The 19,723-nt window shown below is 34.7% G+C and overlaps 1 protein-coding gene and 1 long non-coding RNA gene across 2 annotated transcripts; one reads left to right on the top strand and one right to left on the bottom strand.

The window, feature by feature from the left end:
• Positions 1 to 616: 616 nt before the first annotated feature.
• LOC120204784 (spidroin-1-like) lies at positions 617 to 7,057 on the top strand. Its single transcript, XM_039204802.1, has 5 exons — positions 617 to 644; positions 1,221 to 1,508; positions 5,247 to 5,344; positions 5,921 to 6,038; positions 6,327 to 7,057. The coding sequence occupies exons 1-5, from the start codon at positions 617 to 619 to the stop codon at positions 7,040 to 7,042; spliced, it is 1,248 nt and encodes a 415-aa protein (XP_039060733.1). The 3' UTR covers positions 7,043 to 7,057.
• A 2,458-nt stretch (positions 7,058 to 9,515) lies between these two features.
• LOC120204811 lies at positions 9,516 to 10,449 on the bottom strand. The gene is made up of 3 exons (XR_005523982.1): positions 10,373 to 10,449; positions 9,814 to 9,897; positions 9,516 to 9,730 (listed from the first exon to the last, which is right to left on the bottom strand). It is a non-coding gene; the product is annotated as an uncharacterized LOC120204811 (long non-coding RNA).
• Positions 10,450 to 19,723: the final 9,274 nt, after the last annotated feature.

Here is a 19,723-nt window from a genome sequence, read left to right as displayed (position 1 = left end):
AATACTACTATCAGCAAACAAATCCATAATCCTATCGCTAACCCCGACCGCATTGAATCTAAACCCAACGATTCAAACCTCCTCGACGCCCCGGGATGAAGATCAACGCTTAAAATAGGTTACGTCTCCGGCGGCTGAACCTTTTTTCCCCAAATAATCTGTAGAATGAAAGAACATTAGGCTTTACCTATCAGTTGGAATGTGAGACTATTTATAAAGAAAATTAGGGTTAAAAAAAAGATAGGGCTTACGTGTTGGCACCTGCACCTCACATCTGCTTAAACTCTACTCATAATTCGGTTATTTAATTCATTTTTTTATAATTATATATTTTTAAAAAAATAAAGTTTATATTATATTTAAAAAAAATTCTTTTTCTTTTCTTTTTTTATTTTTTTAAAATTACATCGTTACTTATTAAACTATATTTTTTCTCTTATTTTATTCACCGTACTTTTAATTTTTTATTTTGTTTATTAAACTTTGACATTAATCTTGTTTAGACCATTCCAAATTATTTTATTATTATTTTGACATGGCGTGGCACTTTTTATTATTATTTAATATAAAATATTTGAAAATATAAAATAAAATAGAAGGTGGTCGCTCGTCGTAGATGGTAGTCGTTCGATCTCAAATTTCATGTATATGTTCATCTTGACCCCCTGTGTAACACTCATAGACCATATATGTCTCGAAATGCAAGCTAAATATGTCACATCAACTTAACAGACTTTTGCTAAACATAAATACTTAAAATTTTGTTTTTTTTAAATATTTTCTATTTCAACTTTAAACTTTTTCCTTAATCGTATAAAAACATAAAACATTATTTAATTATTGAAAACGAATCTGATTTCAAGCAGCGATTAGGCAGTTTAGTGTTATTCATAAACTATATGAAATTGTCTAAACACTGCTTGATTTTGAAAACCATTTATAACATAGTATTATATATAAACTACTTAATCGTAAATACGAACATAAATAAACTACCCAAAATAAAATGTTCTAGTTTACTATTACATACTTTTTTAAAAATAAATTCGATAAAGTAAACCAACTATATAATGTACATGTTACTAATAAGTTTAAGATACGATATCTTACTGATAGTGTCGGTAGGTTTGATTTCCAAAAGATGCTAGGAAAGCTTCTCACTTCATGTCTTTTTTCTTTATTTTAACTTACGCATGAAAATCATCACGCGCTAAATGTAGGTGGAAGTGGTGGTGCTAGTGCTTTTGGAAAGGGAGAAGCTAATGATAGTGGAGGTGGCAATGTCGGTGCTTCCGGTAGTGGTCAAGCTAATGTTGGTGGAAGTGGTGGCGCTAGTGCTTCTGGTAGTGGTCAAGTCAATGTTGGTGGAAGTGGAGGTGCTAGTGCTTCCGAAAGTGGCCAAGCTAATGTCGGTGGAAGTAGCGGTGCTAGTGCTTCTGGTAGTGGTCAAGCCATTGTAGGTGGCACTAGTGCTTCTGGAAAGGGAGAAGCTAATGTTGGTGGAGTTGGTGGAGTTGGCGGTGCGAGTGCTACAGGTAAGGGTGAAGCCAAAACAGGTGGAAATGGCGGTGCTAATGTTGTTGGTAGTGGAACATCTAATGTTGGTGGAGGTGGTAGCGCTAGTGCTTCTGGCAGAGGTAAAACTAATGTTGGTGGAAGTGGAGGCGCTATCGCTTCTAGCAGTGGACATGCTAATGTTGGTGAGAAGTTCACAATACTTAGATTAAGTCAATGTTTTATTGCACTTTTCATCTGCTCTTAAACATATTATTAGAAACACCATTAATTTTTTGCTCTTAAGCTTAATATTAATATTTGATTTGGACCTTTTTTATCCATAAAACTTGAAATCTATCATTTTCATAGAACTCTTTCGATTAGTAAACCCCATTCGGATTCATCTTCCACCTAAGGCTATCTTGAAGCAAATTGTTAATCGAAAAGCAATCTTCCACGGATTTCGACGACAAGGAATATGAAGATTGTTTGGTCTTGGGGGAATAACTTTCTTCCACAGACTATCCCGCTCGCAACTCGAACGTCAAATCCGCTTGTTGAGGAGACAGGGTCGGGGCTAGGACGTTGAAGGCCCTGTGCATATTCTTAAAAAGAGGTCTTTAAATTCTAAAAAAAAAGGCCCTTAGTAAAAATTACAAAGCTTGAATGCAGTATATATAGGGAGATAGATGATATTACCAACTCAAATCCTAACGGTGTAGGATAGAGAGATTATGAAGATGAGTTCATTTCTCGTAAAGTGAAGTTAGACCCAAAAAAAAGAGATTTTTATTGTAATAAATCTATTTTTTTTGCCCTTGCAATTACAGGCCCTGTTCGGTTGCACAAGTTTTGCTGCCTCTAGCCCCGCCTCTACGAGGAGAGCTCGACTTTTCACCCTTAGGTCGATCAGACCTAAACCGCCCCCAACACTGGTTTACACACAGCTTCTCATTTAACTCAATGGATTGTGCTTTCGACAATCTTACCCTAAATGAATTTTACGATCATCTTGTTCAAACCGTTGCTAATGACAATAAGCATTTGGAACAGAGATAGGAAGCATATGAGAAGACTATTCAGTACAGACTTGACTTGAGCCAGCCTCCCGCCTGACGACAATAGACCGCTGTGTTAGAAAAATTACGCATTAATCCGAGAATGATATAGAAAAATTTGTCTTCTTAAGATTAAATTTCAAACCTGATACCAACCCAAAGGATATGATCAGGACCTTTCATTTAATCATTTTAATTTCTTGCTAGAATCATATATAATTCTTATAAAAATCACGTCAACACTAAAACTTCTCTACGTAAACTATAAATTCTCTACGTAAACTATAAACTTACATGCTAGACAACATAATACATGCAATCATTGATTCGTTTATTAGTGTGACATCATTTTATGGAAACTTACATTTATTAACATTTTAGGGTATAATTTATTTTCTGAGTAGAAGACGCCTAAATAATCTGACATTACAGGTAGTCACATAACAATCAATAGGGATGTCTCAGTACGGCAGTCTTAATATACAGTTAAGAAAAGACGTTACCGAAAACATTATTTTTTCTACCGAAAATGTTAATATTGAGTGCTACCTAAAATGTTTAACATTTCTGGTAAAACACTACCTAAAACATTATTTTTTTCTACAGGAAATGGTAATATTGGGTTCTACCGGAAATTAGTTAGCGAAAATAATATTTCGGTAAAAAATATAATGTTTTAGGTAACGCTTTACCATAAATATTAAAAAATAATAATGTTTTCGATAGGACATTTCCTTAACCGTATATTAAGACTATCATACAGCAGAACTACCCCAATCAATAAAGGAACTAGAAATATCAAAACAACACTCTTCAAATAATGTCTAATCAAGAAATAATGTTACTCATTCTGATAAAATTATTATTGCTCGATTATTTTAATTAAAGTGTCTCGCTAAAAATTATTCTAATTTTTAATTTATTTTTATTAAAATTGAATAAACAAATAATAGATAAAATACATTAGTGGTCACTCAATTATATAAATATCAACAATTATATAAATATCAACATATAATTCATATGATAATAAAACATGAATTAACAAACAATAAATCTAAATAATCTAGCGTTTTAGATAGTAACATAATAATCAATATTATTTTTGATAAAATAATATTACTCATTTTGATAAAATTATTATTACTCAATTATTTTTGACTAAAGTGTCTCCTTAAAAATCTTTATTATTTTAATTTATTTTTATCAAAATTGAACAAATAAATATAACGTAAAGTACATTAGAGGTAATTATATTATGTAAAAATGATCTTTTTAGTCGGCGACTTTTCAAATGCTATAAAATAACAATTGAATTTTTCAAACAATTACAAAATGATCATTAAAATTTGTCAAACTGTTATAAAATGATCTCGAAAATTATCGAACTATTATAAAAACAATCCTCAAATTTATTGAAATTTATTTATATTTTAACGTTCATGGTCCTATTTTGTAATCGTTTAGGAAGCTTAATAACCATTAACATTTTAGAGATCGCCGATCAAAACAAAACAAGAAAAATGCAATAAAATAAATATACAAATTTGTTCAGCATGTGCTCGTGGCATAAGAACATTGTAATTGACCTGATCTTGTTTTGACATGCAAAAGAGACGATGATAAAATCAAGGGTAAATTATATGTTTACTACCTAAACTATCAATTTTGGTCCGTTTTAGTGCTTAAACTTTTAATTTTTTTCAAAATTATACTTAAAGTTGAAAGTTTAGGTACTAAAACAAACTAAAACAGATAGTTTAGGTACTAAACACGTTAAATTTTTTAACGATGGGGGTACTAAAATGAAACAAAAACTAAACATTAGGCGTGATTCTAAAAAAATGAAAGTTTAGATACTAAAACGGATCAAAATTGATAGTTTAGGTACTAAATGCATAGTTTACCCTAAAATCATATTCAATTTTGATTGAACAAAATGTTATTGTTTTTCCGATTGTTAGTTAAGGAAAAGAGTGGGAGTAAATGCAATTGAAAATGTCTACTACCTTGCTTTAAGCTTGGCCCTTGATTTGTCTTCGATGTGAACTCAGACTCTCCCTATATAAACTTCATTCCTTGATAAGTTAATCAACACGAAATAAAACAAAATAAAGAATAAAATGGAGTTTTTTTTACTTAAGATTCTTGGTAAGATGAGTGTTGTTACTTCTTTCGTTATAGTTATTCTCTTGTTCGTTCTTTTGATGGATGGTCTTGCGATCGCTGATAATCAAAATGTCATTGAAAATGAAGAAAGTTCAAAACAAAATCCAAATTTGTCCGAAGAAACGAAAAAAACTAAGGGTTATAGGAGGTCTTTAACATTTCTACCTTTATTAGGTCATCATGGTGGTTATGGTGGTGGTGGTGCTTATGGTGGTGGGGGTGGTGGATATAATTTTGGCTTCCGAACTGGATTTGGAGGAAGATTTGGCGGATTTGGTGGTGGAGGAGTTGGTGGAGAAGGTGGACTGAGAGGAGGATTTAGCCATTATGGTGGTGGACAAGGAAACATTGGTGGATATGGTGGTGGAAATGGTGGTGCTGGTGGTAATATAAAGGGTGAAGTTAGAGGTAGTGGAAAAGGGGATGTTGGTGCCACTAGCCAAGGTGAAGCTAATGTTGGTGCACATGGTGGCGTTAGTGCTTCTACTGGTGCTGATGCTCAAGCTAATATTGGTAGAAAAGGTGGTGCTAGTGCTACTGGAAAAGGTGAAGCCAATGTTGGTGGACATGGTGGTGCTAATGCTTTTGGAAGTGGTGAAGCTAATGTTGGTGGACATGGTGGAGGAAGTGCTTCCGGAAGTGGTCAAGCTAATGTTGCTGGACATGGTGGGGCCAGTGCTTCTGGTAGAAGTGAAGCCAATGTTTATGGACATGGCAGCGCCAGTGCTTCCGGTAAGGGTGAAGCTAAAAGTGGTGGAAGTGGTGGTGCTAGTGCTTTTGGCATCGGTCAAGCCAATGTTGGTAGACATGGTGGTGCCAGTGCTTCTGGTAGTGGTCAAGCCAATGTAGGTGGACATGGAAGTGTTAGTGCTTCTGGCAGTGGTCAAGCTAAGATTGGTGGAAGTGGCGGCGCAAGTGCTTCTGGAAGTGGTCAAGCTAATGTTGGTGGAAGTGGAAGAGTCAGTGCTTCTGGAAAAGGTGAAGCTAATATTGGTGGAAGTGGCGGCGCTAGTGCTTTTGGAAAGGGTGAAGCTAATGTTGGTGGAAGTGGCGGTGCTAGCGCTTTCGGCAAGGGTGAAGCTAATGTTGGTGGAACTGGCGGCGCTAGTGCTTCTGGCAAGGGTGAAACTAATGTTGGTGGAAGTGGCAGTGCTAGTGTTTCTGGAAAGGGTGAAGCTAATATTGGTGGAAATGTCGGCGCTAGTGCTTCCGGAAAGGGTGAAGCTAATGTTGGTGGAAATGGCGGCGCTAGTGCTTCTGGAAGTGGTCAAGCTAATGTTGGTGGAAGTGGCAGTGCTAGTGCTTCAGGAAAAGGTGAAGCTAAAAGTGATGGTGATGGTGGTGCCAGTGCTTATGGTAGTGGTGAAGCTAATGTTGGTGGAAGTGGCGGCGCTAGTGCTTCCGGTAAGGGTGAAGCTAATATTGGTGGAAGTGGCGGTGCTAGTGCTTCTGGCAAGGGTGAAGCTAATGTTGGTGGAAGTGGCGATGCTAGTACTTTTGGCAGTGGTCAAGCTAATGCTGATGGAAGTGGTAGTGCTAGTGCTTCTGGTAGAGGTCATGCTAATGTTGGTGGAAGTGGCGGTGCCAGTGCTTCCGGTAAAGGTGAAGCTAATATTGGTGGAAGTGGCGGAGCTAGTGCTTCTGGAAGTGGCCAAGCTAATGTTGGTGGAAGTGGCGGAGCTAGTGCTTCTGGAAGTGGCCAAGCTAATGTTGGTGGAAGTGGCGGAGCTAGTGCTTCTGGAAGTGGTCATGCTAATGTTGGTGGCAGTGGCAGAGCTAGTGCTTCTGGAAGTGGCCAAGCTAATGTTGGTGGAAGTGGCAGAGCTAGTGCTTCTGGAAATAGTCATGCTAATGTTGCTGGAAGTGGCATAGCTAGTGCTTCTGGAAGTGGCCAAGCTAATGTTGCTGGAAGTGGCGGAGCTAGTGCTTCTGGAAGTGGTCATGCTAATGTTGCTGGAAGTGGCGGAGCTAGTGCTTCTGGAAGTGGCCAAGCTAATGTTGCTGGAAGTGGCGGAGCTAGTGCTTCTGGAAGTGGTCATGCTAATGTTGCTGGAAATGGAGGAGCTAGTGTTTTTGGAAGTGGCCAAGCTAATGTTGCTGGAAGTGGCGAAGCTAATGTTGCTGGAAGTGGCGGAGCCAGTGCTTCTGGAAGTGGTCATGCTAATGTTGGTGGAGGTGGTGGTGCCAGCGCTTCTGGAAGTGGTAAAACTAATGTTGGTGGAAGTGGCGGTGCTAGTGCTTTTGGTAGTGGCCATGCTAGTGTTGGCGGAAGTGGTGGCGCGAGTGCTTCAGGCTTCGGTGATGCTAAAATTCATTGAATTAAACTTATTAACTACTGGTTTTTCACATAGAGATGTTTATTGAGGCTCCAAGAGGAATATCCAAATAATTCGAAAGAAATGACTCACATTTATTAACATTTTAGGGTATAATTTATTTCCTGAGCACAAGACGCCTAAATAATCTAACATTATAGGTAGTAACATAACAAACAATAAATGAACGTAGAACATCAAAGCAACACTCTTCAAATAATATCTATTCAAGAAATAATGCTATTCATTCTGATAAAATTATTATTTCTCGATTATTTTAAATAAAGTGTCTCATTAAAAATTCTTATTACTTTTATGAAAATTGAATAAATAAATAAATAAATAATAGGTAAAATACACTAAAGATCATTGACTTATATAAATATTATGATATTAAAATATGAATTAACTAACAATAAATTTAAATAATCTGACATTATAGACAATAACATAACAGTCAATAAAGGAAAATATAGAACATCAAAACAACAGTTATCGAATAATGTCTAATCAAGAAACAATATTACTCATTTTGATAAGGATTAATATAAAAATAAGTGTCTAAATTATACTTAAAATTGATTTCTAGTGTATAAAAATTTTTTAGTTAAAAATATGTGCCTAATATTTTCTCCGTTACACTTTTAGATAACTACCGTTTAAAAAAGGTTAAGTGACACGTGTCACATTCATATTTTTTTAAAAAATAAATAATATTTTATTTTTAAAAATAATAAAAAACATAAATATAACACTTGTCACTTAACGATTTTTTAACGGTAAGTCCCTATAAGCATAACGGAAAAAACATTAGGCACCTATTTTTGACAAAAAATTCTTTAGACATCAAAAGTCAATTTTAAGTATAGTTTAGACCTTATTTTGTATTAAACCTTTTGATAAAATTATTTTTACTCAATTATTTTTTATTAAAGTGTTACGTTAAAAATCTTTATTTTCATTAAAAATCCTTATTATTTTTAATTTATTTTTATCAAAATTGAAAAAAATAAATATCAAGTACGTTGGTAAAAATGATTTTTTTATTAGTGACCTTTCAAATGTTATAAAATAGTAATTAAACTTCTCAAATAATAACAAAATGATCATTAAAATTTATCAAGTTATTATAAAATGATCTTAAAAGTTATCAAACTATTATAAAATAATCCTCAAATTTGTTGAAATTTATTTCTATTTTAACAATCATGGTCCTAATTTGTAATCGTTTAAAAAGCCTAATAACCATTCTGTAACATTTGATAGATCACCGATCAAAACAATACAAAATAAATACAATAAAATAAATATACAAAATTGTCTGGCATGTGCTTGTGGCATAAAAATATTGTTTTGGCTTGAAAAATAGACATGATAAACATCAGTAAATTACATCAGATATCATTAAACTTTAGACGATGTATCATTTATATCATTGAACTTTTCCTGAGATTAGAAAAAACAACACAATGATGGTAAAGGGAGAAGCTTAAGTGGGACGGAAGTGTTTACGTGGCAGTTAAAAAAATTGGTTCTTTGGTAGACGCAAACTAATTTTCGTCTTAAAAATGAGTTTCCTCAAAATTGTTTAATAAGATTTTTTAGGTATTCGACCTACTTATCCCAATGGTCAATGGTGACTCCCATCGTCATTTCAAAAAAATGTCGAATTATAATATTTTATATGTAAAAAATGGTGTCGACAGGGCCGAAGATGATATAAAAACCTTCAACAAACCTCCGGTAATAACCTGTTAGGCCCAAGAAACTCCGAACCTCCGGTACATTCTTCGGTTGCTTCCAACTCATAATCGCCTTAATCTTCTTTGGATCCACTTGAATACCCCTTCGTAGAGATTATATGTCCCAAAAATGTTACTTCCAAAAGCTATAATTCACATTTGCTAAACTTCACATATAATTGATTCTCTCTTAGAGTTTGCAAGATGATCCTCAGATGTTCCTCATGCTCGGTTTCAGACTTAGAATAGACCAAGATGTCGTCGATGAAGACAACAACAAACTGATCCAAATAAGAATTGAACACTATTCATCATACCCATGAAAGCAGCAGGATTGGAACACTCTATTCATCATACCCATGAATACAACAGGGACGAAGACCACTCTAAAATCAATCACACTTCTCCTTATCGTACGAAGCTAACCCTGGAGCATACTTGACCAAACTCATAAACTCAATCTCGTAGTCAGTCACAGTTATATCATTCTGTTGCAGATTCATAAAATCCTCTCAACACTTCAGCTCCCACATATCGGTATCAAAAAGCCTGTCGAAAATACTCCCAAGTGAAAACACTTAACTTACCCTATCAATCCAAACCCAGTATGACATGGCAATGTGAGATACGTACATAAATTCCAATATGATCCGAATGTAAAGATTTTACATAATTTTCGAATGCATAGCATATAATCCGAATTCAACATTTCATCATAATTAAATATTTCCGAATGCACAATATATTTTCCGAATACAACATATCACATTACAACACGACATTTTTCGAATGTGTTAAATTCAACCAATAACTTAAAACAGTCAAATTCATAATTCAATTTTTCATGTCAACAACCAGCATTGGATAGAAACACACCTCGACAAATGTTAACGACAATAATTACGTTTCCCACGATCAACTCGAGCAGTAGGTCCATCCGAATAAGTGCCTACGACAAATAATTTAAATGAGTAACTCGTTCTAAATAAATTACAAAAAATTAACGAGCTAAACTAGTCGGTTACTACTCACGATCAACACAGGCTACACGGTTCGGTTCCTAATTCGTGGGTAACGGTGGCAGAGGCGGTAATTCGATTCTCGGCTTGACTTCCTCTGCAAAAATTTCAACGACCAAATACGTCCCCAATTCAGAGATTTCAGATCACTAAATAATAGTTAATAACGATTCAAAATTATTTCCGATTCAATCGAAAACCCGGCGGTGGTTTGGTTCGAATATTTGATTCTGTTAGAACGGAAATAGGGGCTGTCGGCGTCAAGGTTGCACCGACAGTGGTACCCATGGATCAGTAGTGACACGGCCGGCCTTGCCGTGGCCTTAAACGGTCGGCGGCGGCGACGGCGATGGGAAGGGCAGCAATCGACAGAGACTTCCCAAGGCCAAACAACGCCGTTCAGCCGCGACCCAGGCCTTTCGAGTCTTCCCCGCCCACACATGGTCGTCACGAGGCCTCCACGGCGACGAGAGCGAGCCAAGGCTCGCGGGTTTCGCAACCAGTTCCGTTCAAAGGCAACGAAGAAAGACGGGGCGGCGGATATACACTTGAATACCGATCGACGACCTTACCTTTACAAGAAATCGACGTGAAGGGCGGCGGAATAGAGGAACGGTATCTGAAGAGGGGGCTGATGGTTTACTGCTAGGGTTTGCTTTTAGAATTAAAATGGGGCGCCACACAGTTTAAATGTCGGGGGTAGAAAGAGTTGCTATCAAAAGAAAACTAGGTTAATCTCAAAGTTTGCCATTAAACTTTATAGGATTTTGCAAAAATAGATCTCAACTTTATAAATTTGTAATTTAGACACTGATTTCGAATTAGGAATTAGGTTAAAATTTCCCAAATTATAGGGTTTCAATTTGGGGATATTTCGGTGTGTTATAGGATAAGTATAACGCAACGTTTTGTTTAAAAACACTCTACTTTTTAACGTTGAACACTCATACTCTTGGTGCTCGAATTTAGATCCTCAAGAAATACCAATAAAAAATTAGGTGATCATATTCCCATATGTAATGGGGTAAGGGGGAAGTAGGATAGTAGGTTGCCCCTAACGCCAGGTTGAGAGCAGCTTCCATGAGAGACCTCTGGCAGTCAGAATTATGAATTGCCCACCATGAGACTCGATCCCTCAACCACAAGATTAAGAGCCTTGCACTCTTACTAACTGAGTTGGACGGGCAATGTAACACCCGTAACCCGTATATTTATATCTATACAGATTATGGATGTCACCCGATTTTTTTTTTAAAACCATCTTTATTCGAAAACGATTTAAAATTTATTTTCTTAAAATGGTAAATGATATTATAAAATTTTCATATCATAAAAACTACGTTTCGTTGTAACCAATTTAATTCGAAAGATTTTTTATGAATAGTGATGAACAGTACCCGCGAACAGTGCATCAAAAAATCGAATTAATATTATACATCGATACGCTACAGCAACTGCTACAGTGCATCGATACACTACAGTAACTACTACAGTACTTCCGAAAATACATATAAATTCATCAAAATTAACCTTTCATCACTATAAAAATTTCCAAAATTTATTCAACAATTAAATTAAACATTTTCAAATTACATGACACTATCTAAATCAAATTCCATCATAGAATGTCTTAATGATATTTAAATATACCTCTCGATGCTTGCTGTCGTTCTGAACTCTTTATTTTTATTCTTTGCTTTTTACCTACGGGTGAAAATCATCACACGCTAAGTATAAACTTAGTGAGGCAATTAAAACATTTAACAGTGCAATACAATTCATGCATGATTTTCAATATCAAAAATCAAATTTCCATAAAATCATTTTACTAACATATCCAATATTTTACCATGATCAAAATAATATAAAATCTCTTACGATTTATCCCATAAGCTTGTAAGCTTATTTTACCAAAATACTTACCGTTTAAAATTCCATAAGCTCGTAAGCTTATATTTTTTTCCAATATACTTACCATTTAAATTCCATAAGCTCGTAAGCTTATTTTACCCATATATTTGCCATTATTTCAAAAGCTCATAAGCTTATTTGTATGCTTACCATTTATTAAGCAATAAACCATAAACCATAGCCTATAGCCCAATATTCAACCCTGAGGACCCTGGGTATTCGAGTAATATTTGCACCGTAGTGCTACACATAAGGTCGTGCCCACCATATACACCGAAGTGTATTACACATAAGGTTGTGCCCACCATATACACCGAAGTGTATTACACATAAGGTCGTGCCCACCATATACACCGAAGTGTATTAAAAACCTGCAGCTGTTATACTCTATGGCATGCCAACTATACCTTGTCCCTCAATGACTTATTTGGGCATATAGTCTACTTTATTCGATCCATCCATGGCAAAGTATATTATCAAATTTAACATTGGGCAGTTCATACCCGAAAACATTCATGGTAAAATTTCACATTTTTTTTCATGATCAATGCATTTTAATTCCATACTCTGACATATCAATGTCAATTTATAAAAATGATATAAAATCATGTCGATATAAACAAGGTCGACTTATCGCAAGTCTTCCTTATGATGTATAAAACATTCATGTATAATTTCATGCATGTATTGCACTCACCTTGACACTTTATGTCTTTTAAAATATTTGTGCCTCACTATTGTCCATAATATACCCTTTTTATACTTGACTTGCTTCAATTGCAAATCAACTATGATATGTATAAATCACAAATTTATAACAATACATATGTTAGTATTGTACTAACATAACCATATCCCAAAATAATTCCATAGCATACTTCAAACTCATTTCCACCAAATAATTCAGTACTTAATAATTCCTTTAACATTGGGACCAAATTTTCCAATTTACTTAAAATGGTCTTCACCATTTTACCACTAAAATTCTTAATACCAATAATTCCTCATTGAAATTATTTCCATTCAAATGCTTTTACAAAAGCATAATTACATTTAAGTACCCCAACTATGAAATTATTGTACTTAAATCATCAATCATTTCAATCTTCCCAAAATAATCAATTTCACATATAACACTCATTTCAATTCTCAAACAACAATTTCCAGCATAGTACATCAATTATACAACTCTTACACAACAACCCATTAATTTTCCATAATTCAGACAACTCGCACTACCCTTAAAGAATCATTATTATGTATTGATATAGACACTGGAATTCAATTCCGTTTCTTCCGTTAAAAACTAGACTCGAATACGAATCTATCCATATAAAGAACTCCTTCTAATTCTTTTTGTACAATTTATGGTGAATTTTCAAAGTTCACCAACAAAATCTGTTTTGTACAGAATTCTGCTGTCCGACTTTTCTGACTTTTCCTCAGTTAAAAATTCATATATATTTGTATACAATTTGAAATTGATCCCCGTTTGTTTTAAACAAAACTAGATCCATATATGAACACAATATATAAAAATAACCTCCAAATTATTTGTATATATTTTATGGTGAATTTTCGAACCTACTGCCAAATCCAGAATCTAACTGTTTCTTTTAACTTCATCCCTAGATTCTTCATCAATTTTTCAAAATTTACGAATTTATCCCAAACTTTTCAAAACTTACGAAATGATCCCCAATTTTTCTAAGGCTGGTAGAATACTTCCTTCATCATTTCCAACCATATCAAATTTTTCCATAATTTTTCTCACTCAAACAATCCATGACCAAAATTGGTTAGAACAAGTTCTAGAAAGATTAAACATGTTCTAATCATCTTTCATGCTTGAATATGAATCAACTACTTCACAAACATCAAAATCCATCATCAATTTCATGATCCATTTTTATGAACACAAACCCTTAAATTTAGGATCTTTGAACACCAACAAGATTACCATGCAAAATTGGTACCAAAAGATAGAGTTTTTCACGTATAACAATTTTCTATTTACAACTTACTCAAAATAATAAGTAAATTATTGTAAAATATGGAGTTGAAAATTTTCTCTTACCTAGGAGAAACCCACGTCAAGCTTGGATGAGGAAGAAGATGAAATACTCCTCCATTATTGATAGTCTAATATAAAATAATCCAACACATGACATAATGAATTTTTTTATTCAAATCAATAAGAAATTTCATTTTTGCCATTAATGAAATTCCATATTTACCATAAAACCATGACAACTCATCCTTATTATAATTCAAAGTCAAAGATGAATTACTTTGACTTTAAATTCCAAAATTTCCCATGAAATTTCAAAACATGCATTTTAGTCACTAAATTCCACTGTTTCGATTAAATCTGAAAATTTGCACATTTCCAGACCAAATTTCTCTGATCCAAAATATTATAATAATATTTCCAACCATTTTATAACATCCTTCATATTTTTGTAAAATTCCAATTCGGTCGGAATTTACCGATTCCTTACCAGCTTTAACTCTTTCTTTACTAAAATTCAAAATCCAAAAATATGATTTTCATAAAACTCCAATCTCAAGAGTAAACCATATATTTATGAAATATAATTCTTTTTAGGAAATTTTTCACTTAATTCCCTAAACGTTTTCCAAATTTATACTTTGGCCATCAAACTTCCAAAATTTTCATTTTGATCATTGTCTAAATTTTTGGGTATTACAGGCAAATCCTCGAGAAATACAAATAACTTTTTTAATAATTAGCTGACCCTTATTCCTATATATAATGGGATAGGGGGAGGTAGGATAGTAGGCTGCCCCCAATGTCAGGTTGAGAGCAGCTTCCGTAGGAGACCTCCGAATTATAAAATGTCCTCCGTGGGACTCGATCCCACGACCCCAAGATTAAGAGCCTTGTGCTCTACCAACTGAGTTGGATGGTCATTTCAACTTTTTTTTAAAGGGCTTTTTTTAAAAAAAATATTTCAACTTTAATAATGATCTGAACTCAATAATTTGGTGTAACCCTCTATCAATATAATAACAACTCTTTTGTGTTTCAACTTTTAAATTCTTTTTTAAAGCCCCATGTCTGATTGGTTGATGGTTAGTTGTCGTGTTCAAACTACTTTTTATTTAATTTTAATTATAATATTTAACAACGATATTTCTATTTTCGCTTTAATCATCATTTAAAGATGGTTTTTAATTTAAAAAAAGATTTTAATAACTTTGAAAAATTAGAAAAGAAAACTCAATAATAATTGATCAAGCCAAAATTAATATGAATGCCGAAAATGAATACAATATAAAAAAAATAGGACGAACAGTGGGAAAAATAAAAGCATGCACGTAGGATAATAAAATTTTCATAGTACGAGACGAAATAATACCCTTTGGGTCCTTGATAACATGCCTTAAATAATACCCTTTGGGTCCTTGATAACATGCCTTAAATAATACCCTATGGGTCCTTGATAACATGCCGTAAATAATACCCTTTGGGTCATTGATATGTGAAAGGTGCAACTTTGTCATCATTTTCCATCATCTATATGTGACCATTCATCTTTGTTAAAAAAAATGTGACCATTCATCTTTGTTAAAAAAAATGTGACCATTCATAGGTAGGAACACTTTGATTCCTTTCTCTGTTCGACGGAGCATGTTATATGTTAGGAGTAGGGATGTGTACGAGTCGAGTTTGGGTAGGGTTTTACTCAATTCGACCTGACCCGAAAATCATACATCCTCCATTTGATCTGATTTAACCCGAAAAATATACACTATCCACTTGAACCGAACCTGGCATGACTTTTTGAGATAAAATTCGAACCTGATCCGACCCGAAATAATATGTTTATTAACAATATTATTTTTATTCAATAAAATAGGAATTTAATTGAAAAAATAATATATAGAAGGATATTATTGTAATTATATCTAAATATATAAAGTAAAATTATATTTTTTCGGATCAGGTCGAGTCGAGTATTTTTAACCCTAAATTCAAAACCGACTCGATCCGATCCGAAGATAACCTCTAAAAACCTAACTCGACATGATCTGAACTTGAATTTTTTTAAAAATGACTCAATTGGTTTGAGTCGGGTGGAAACCCGTAAGGTTCAAGTCTCGTGCCTATTCCTAGCTAGGAGATGAATTTCTAAAATTTAATGTAGGAATGAACTTTTAAAATCACTGGGACGAAAATAGATTTTTTTACAAAATATAACAAAAATATTTCAAATATCTGAAAGGTTAATAAGAAATAATTTTTCTATCAAAAAGTTATTGCTCTCTACTCCGGAATAAAATAGCAAGGGTTTTGCTCTTCCTTCCTCCAATAATTGATAATTTTTCATCAAAGAAATGAAAGTAAATATTTTAGTGATCAAACTATAATAAACTAATTATTTAAGTGTTTAAAATCAACGACGGATACAAAAATTTATATTAGGGGTACGAACTTAAAATTTTTATATTAAAAAATTTAGAGGGTGCATAGTTATAAAACTTTAGGAGTAGCGAAATTAGATAAGCAATAAAAAATAAAAAAAAATCTAAAATATAAGAAATTTTAAAAATTATAGACAATCCTAAGTCCATCTCTATCAAAATATATATTTTTAAAACTAATTATCAAAACCAGACAAAATCAAAATAAAAGTAATCATTCTTATAATTTTTCACTAGTGTTAGTAAAATATTAGTATCCCGACTATCACTTTTATTCTGTTTTGATCAATTAACTATTATTTTTTAGAAAATCATACCTTACGTTATGTTTTGATTTCGTTTTGATCATCAACCGTTAAAAAATAATAGTGATACCGATTTGTCACCATAAGATAGTGCCACATTATTATTGAAAAAAATAAAAATATCACGTCTAAATGGAACAAAATTGATAGTTGGAGTAGTAAACGGGTAGTTTACCCTATATTGAAATGAAATGTGTATAAATAGCAAGGGTGGGAGATTTGGGTAAGCAAGCACAGCAGCAAGAGAGCAAATCGAGTAGAAAAATGGAATTTAATTTAATCGCCGTCAAATCTTTCCAGGATGTGGGTTACTTAAGTTACATTCGTGACGAAGGAGAGGCTGATGGGTATATGAGATTCATGGATATTGAGGTTACTAGCCCTTACGCAAAGTTCGAAGTGGAGAATTCCAGCATGGAGGGTTTGGTGCATATAAGAAGTTGTGCAAACAACAAGTACTGGCAACGGATCAGAAATGAGTCCGTCTCCGGCGGACCCTGGATCTGGGCGACGGCCAAAGAGAAGGAAGAAGATGAATCCAAGGAGACGTGCACATTGTTCAATTTTATATCTGTAGACCCTGTCCAGAACAAGTTCAGAATCATGCACTTCCAATCTGGTTGCTACGTGTGCAAATGGGGATCGGAAACTCAAGAGTACGATCAGGGCATGATGTGTTACTACAAGGAGACTGATTGGCAAGGCGCTGATGTGTACACAATTATTGACTGGAGATCGTTATTGATTCTACCCAGGCACCTTGCCTTGAAGGGAGACAACGGCTTGTACCTATGCTTTCAACAAGGCAAGCCGATGTATTTCGGAACCGGGGACATCGGTGAACCGACCGTGACATGCGAGATTATCCCGACCAAGGACGGAAATATCCGCATCAGATGCTCGAAAACTGGGAAATTCTTTAGGCTAGACTCCGGCTGGATATGGGCAGATTCCGATGACACTACCACCAACAACGTCTACACCTTGTTTCGCCCCGTCAAAGTCGACGAGCAGACTATAGCCCTAATCAACTTGGGGAACAATAATTTCTGCAAGAGGTTAACAGTAGATGATCGCGTCAGTGCTCTTGCTGCAGTTATCACCTCCGTTACCGATGAAGCCAAAATCAGGGTGGAGGAGGCTGTGATGACAAGGGAAATTTACGATGTCACATATGATGTCGATAATTCCAGGGTTTACAACCAATCAGTCTTGGTTGTGTCCCATAATTCCGTCAGCAACTGTACCGACCAGCCCTCCACTATGGACGTCAAGCTTGCATATACAGATACCAAGACCAGTTCTTGGAAGACTGATTTTTCACTAACCTTGGGCATGAAGTCAACCGTAGACATGGGTATTCCGTTGATTGCCGACGGAAGCGTCGAAATGTCCGCTCAAGTTCAAGCGGGAGTCGAGTGGGGAAAGGCCTTCGAAACGTCCACCGAACTGGAAGTCGAGACCACGGTTATCGTGCCGCCGATGACTAGGGTTACGGTTAACCTTGTAGCAACCAAAGGTCTGTGCGATGTTCCTTTCTATTACTTGCAAAGGGACACTCTTTATGGAGGGGCAAGCGTCGTGACTAAAGTTGAAGGTGGTACCTACTCTGGTTCGAATTACTACAGCATGAACTTTCAGACCACCTCAGAGGTGATACCTTCAGTGAACAAAACCTAATCCAACAAAAAGGAAAGATAGTTTCTCCTGTCTGCATGTCTTTTTTTTTTTCCTGCTATGTTTTCATTTCTCTGTTGGATTCTACTTTATTTGCAAGTCTCGATTGTTGTTTCCTCTTTTGGTTCTTGTCATTCTCAGGTGTTTGATTCTGGTCTTCGCTCTTCTTCTTTGTGTGGTTGGTTTTGCTTCATTTTGATTGTGCTGTGTACCAGATGTTTTATGATTTTGAATAAACACCATCTTTCCGATAAAGAATACTCATCCATAACTAGGATGCTTAATGAACTGTTGAACTTGATTCGGTCAAAACTCGATAAAAGCTCAACTCTGATTGATTCAACTCGATAAAAGTTTTGAGTATTAATAGATGAGATCACTATTAGTCTATACATGAAATCGCATACACAAGAGTGACGAAATATGTTGCAAATGCAAGCATTAGACTATATCAGCATCATTATGCAGTGAGTGGAGTATTACTTGAATGCAAATGGTGTAACGTTGTAGAATCATGCATGGAGAGAGCGATCTTCGTTCCCGTCATTGCGAACGTCATTACGAAACAAGATCGAGGTCCGAGGCCGAAAGGGGAAAACGCGGTCGCGTTGTATTTGGTGGCTTCGGTGATCCCTTCGGCGAATCTCTCCAGTTTAAAAATATGAACGTCGTCTCCCCATGAACGAGGGTCATGGTGAGATGTGATACGTACAATCTGAAGATCTATATCAGCAGCCAAGTCTAGTTTCCCCCCAATGAACTTGTTTTTCAGCTCTTCTCATTATGCCATTCGGTTGACCATACACACAACGGCCAACTTTGTGATAAATTTTGGGGAGTCAACATAAAATTTTAAAAAATTTAGAGGTTTTAATTAAAATCTTTAAATTTTTTGAAGGTTTTAGTTTACATTTTTTTCCAAATGGTGTTTTGAGAATTTTTAGAAATTATGGTAGGAGTTTTTATCAAGAACATTAAAAAAATTTAAAGTTTAATCTGAATTTTTAAAAATTGGGGGGCAAAATGATTTTTTTAAAATTTTAAGGGTCTATATTATAATTTTATAAATTTTGGGGAGATCATGGCTCCCACTAGTAGACATGCACAAAGTCGGTTAATAAACCGATCCGGATCGGATAAAAACCGATCCAGTTTTTTCACCTAGCTAAAAAATCGGATTTTAAAAAAATCGGTTCGGATCCTAACCGGTTTGGAGGGTCGGATGGTGTAACCGGTATAACAAGTTTCGGTTTTTTTTAAAAAAACCGGATATAAAAAAACCGGTGGTGATGTATATAGAAAAAACGGTCACAAAAACCCCCCAACGGCTAGTTTTTAAAATCCAGACCGGATTTTTTTGGATAAAAAACCAATTTTTTATCCAATTTTTTTCAAACCGGTTTTTAATCTGGTAAAAAATCTGATCGTCCAATTTTTCCCCAAACCGGTTATACTATCCGATTTTTAAATATCTGATCCGATTTTAAAAAAACCGATTTTTCCCAAATCCTATTTCGGGTATTTTTTACGCAAAATCAAATATTCGAATTTTTTATACACCTTTACTACTAGTCCTCTTAC

Source organism: Hibiscus syriacus, unplaced genomic scaffold, assembly GCF_006381635.1.
Source record: "Hibiscus syriacus cultivar Baekdansim isolate YM2019G1 unplaced genomic scaffold, ASM638163v2 tig00011718_pilon, whole genome shotgun sequence".
NCBI lineage: Eukaryota > Viridiplantae > Streptophyta > Magnoliopsida > Malvales > Malvaceae > Hibiscus > Hibiscus syriacus.
The sequence above is the reverse complement of the archived record's forward strand: the minus strand, read 5'-3'. Positions and strand labels throughout refer to the sequence as shown.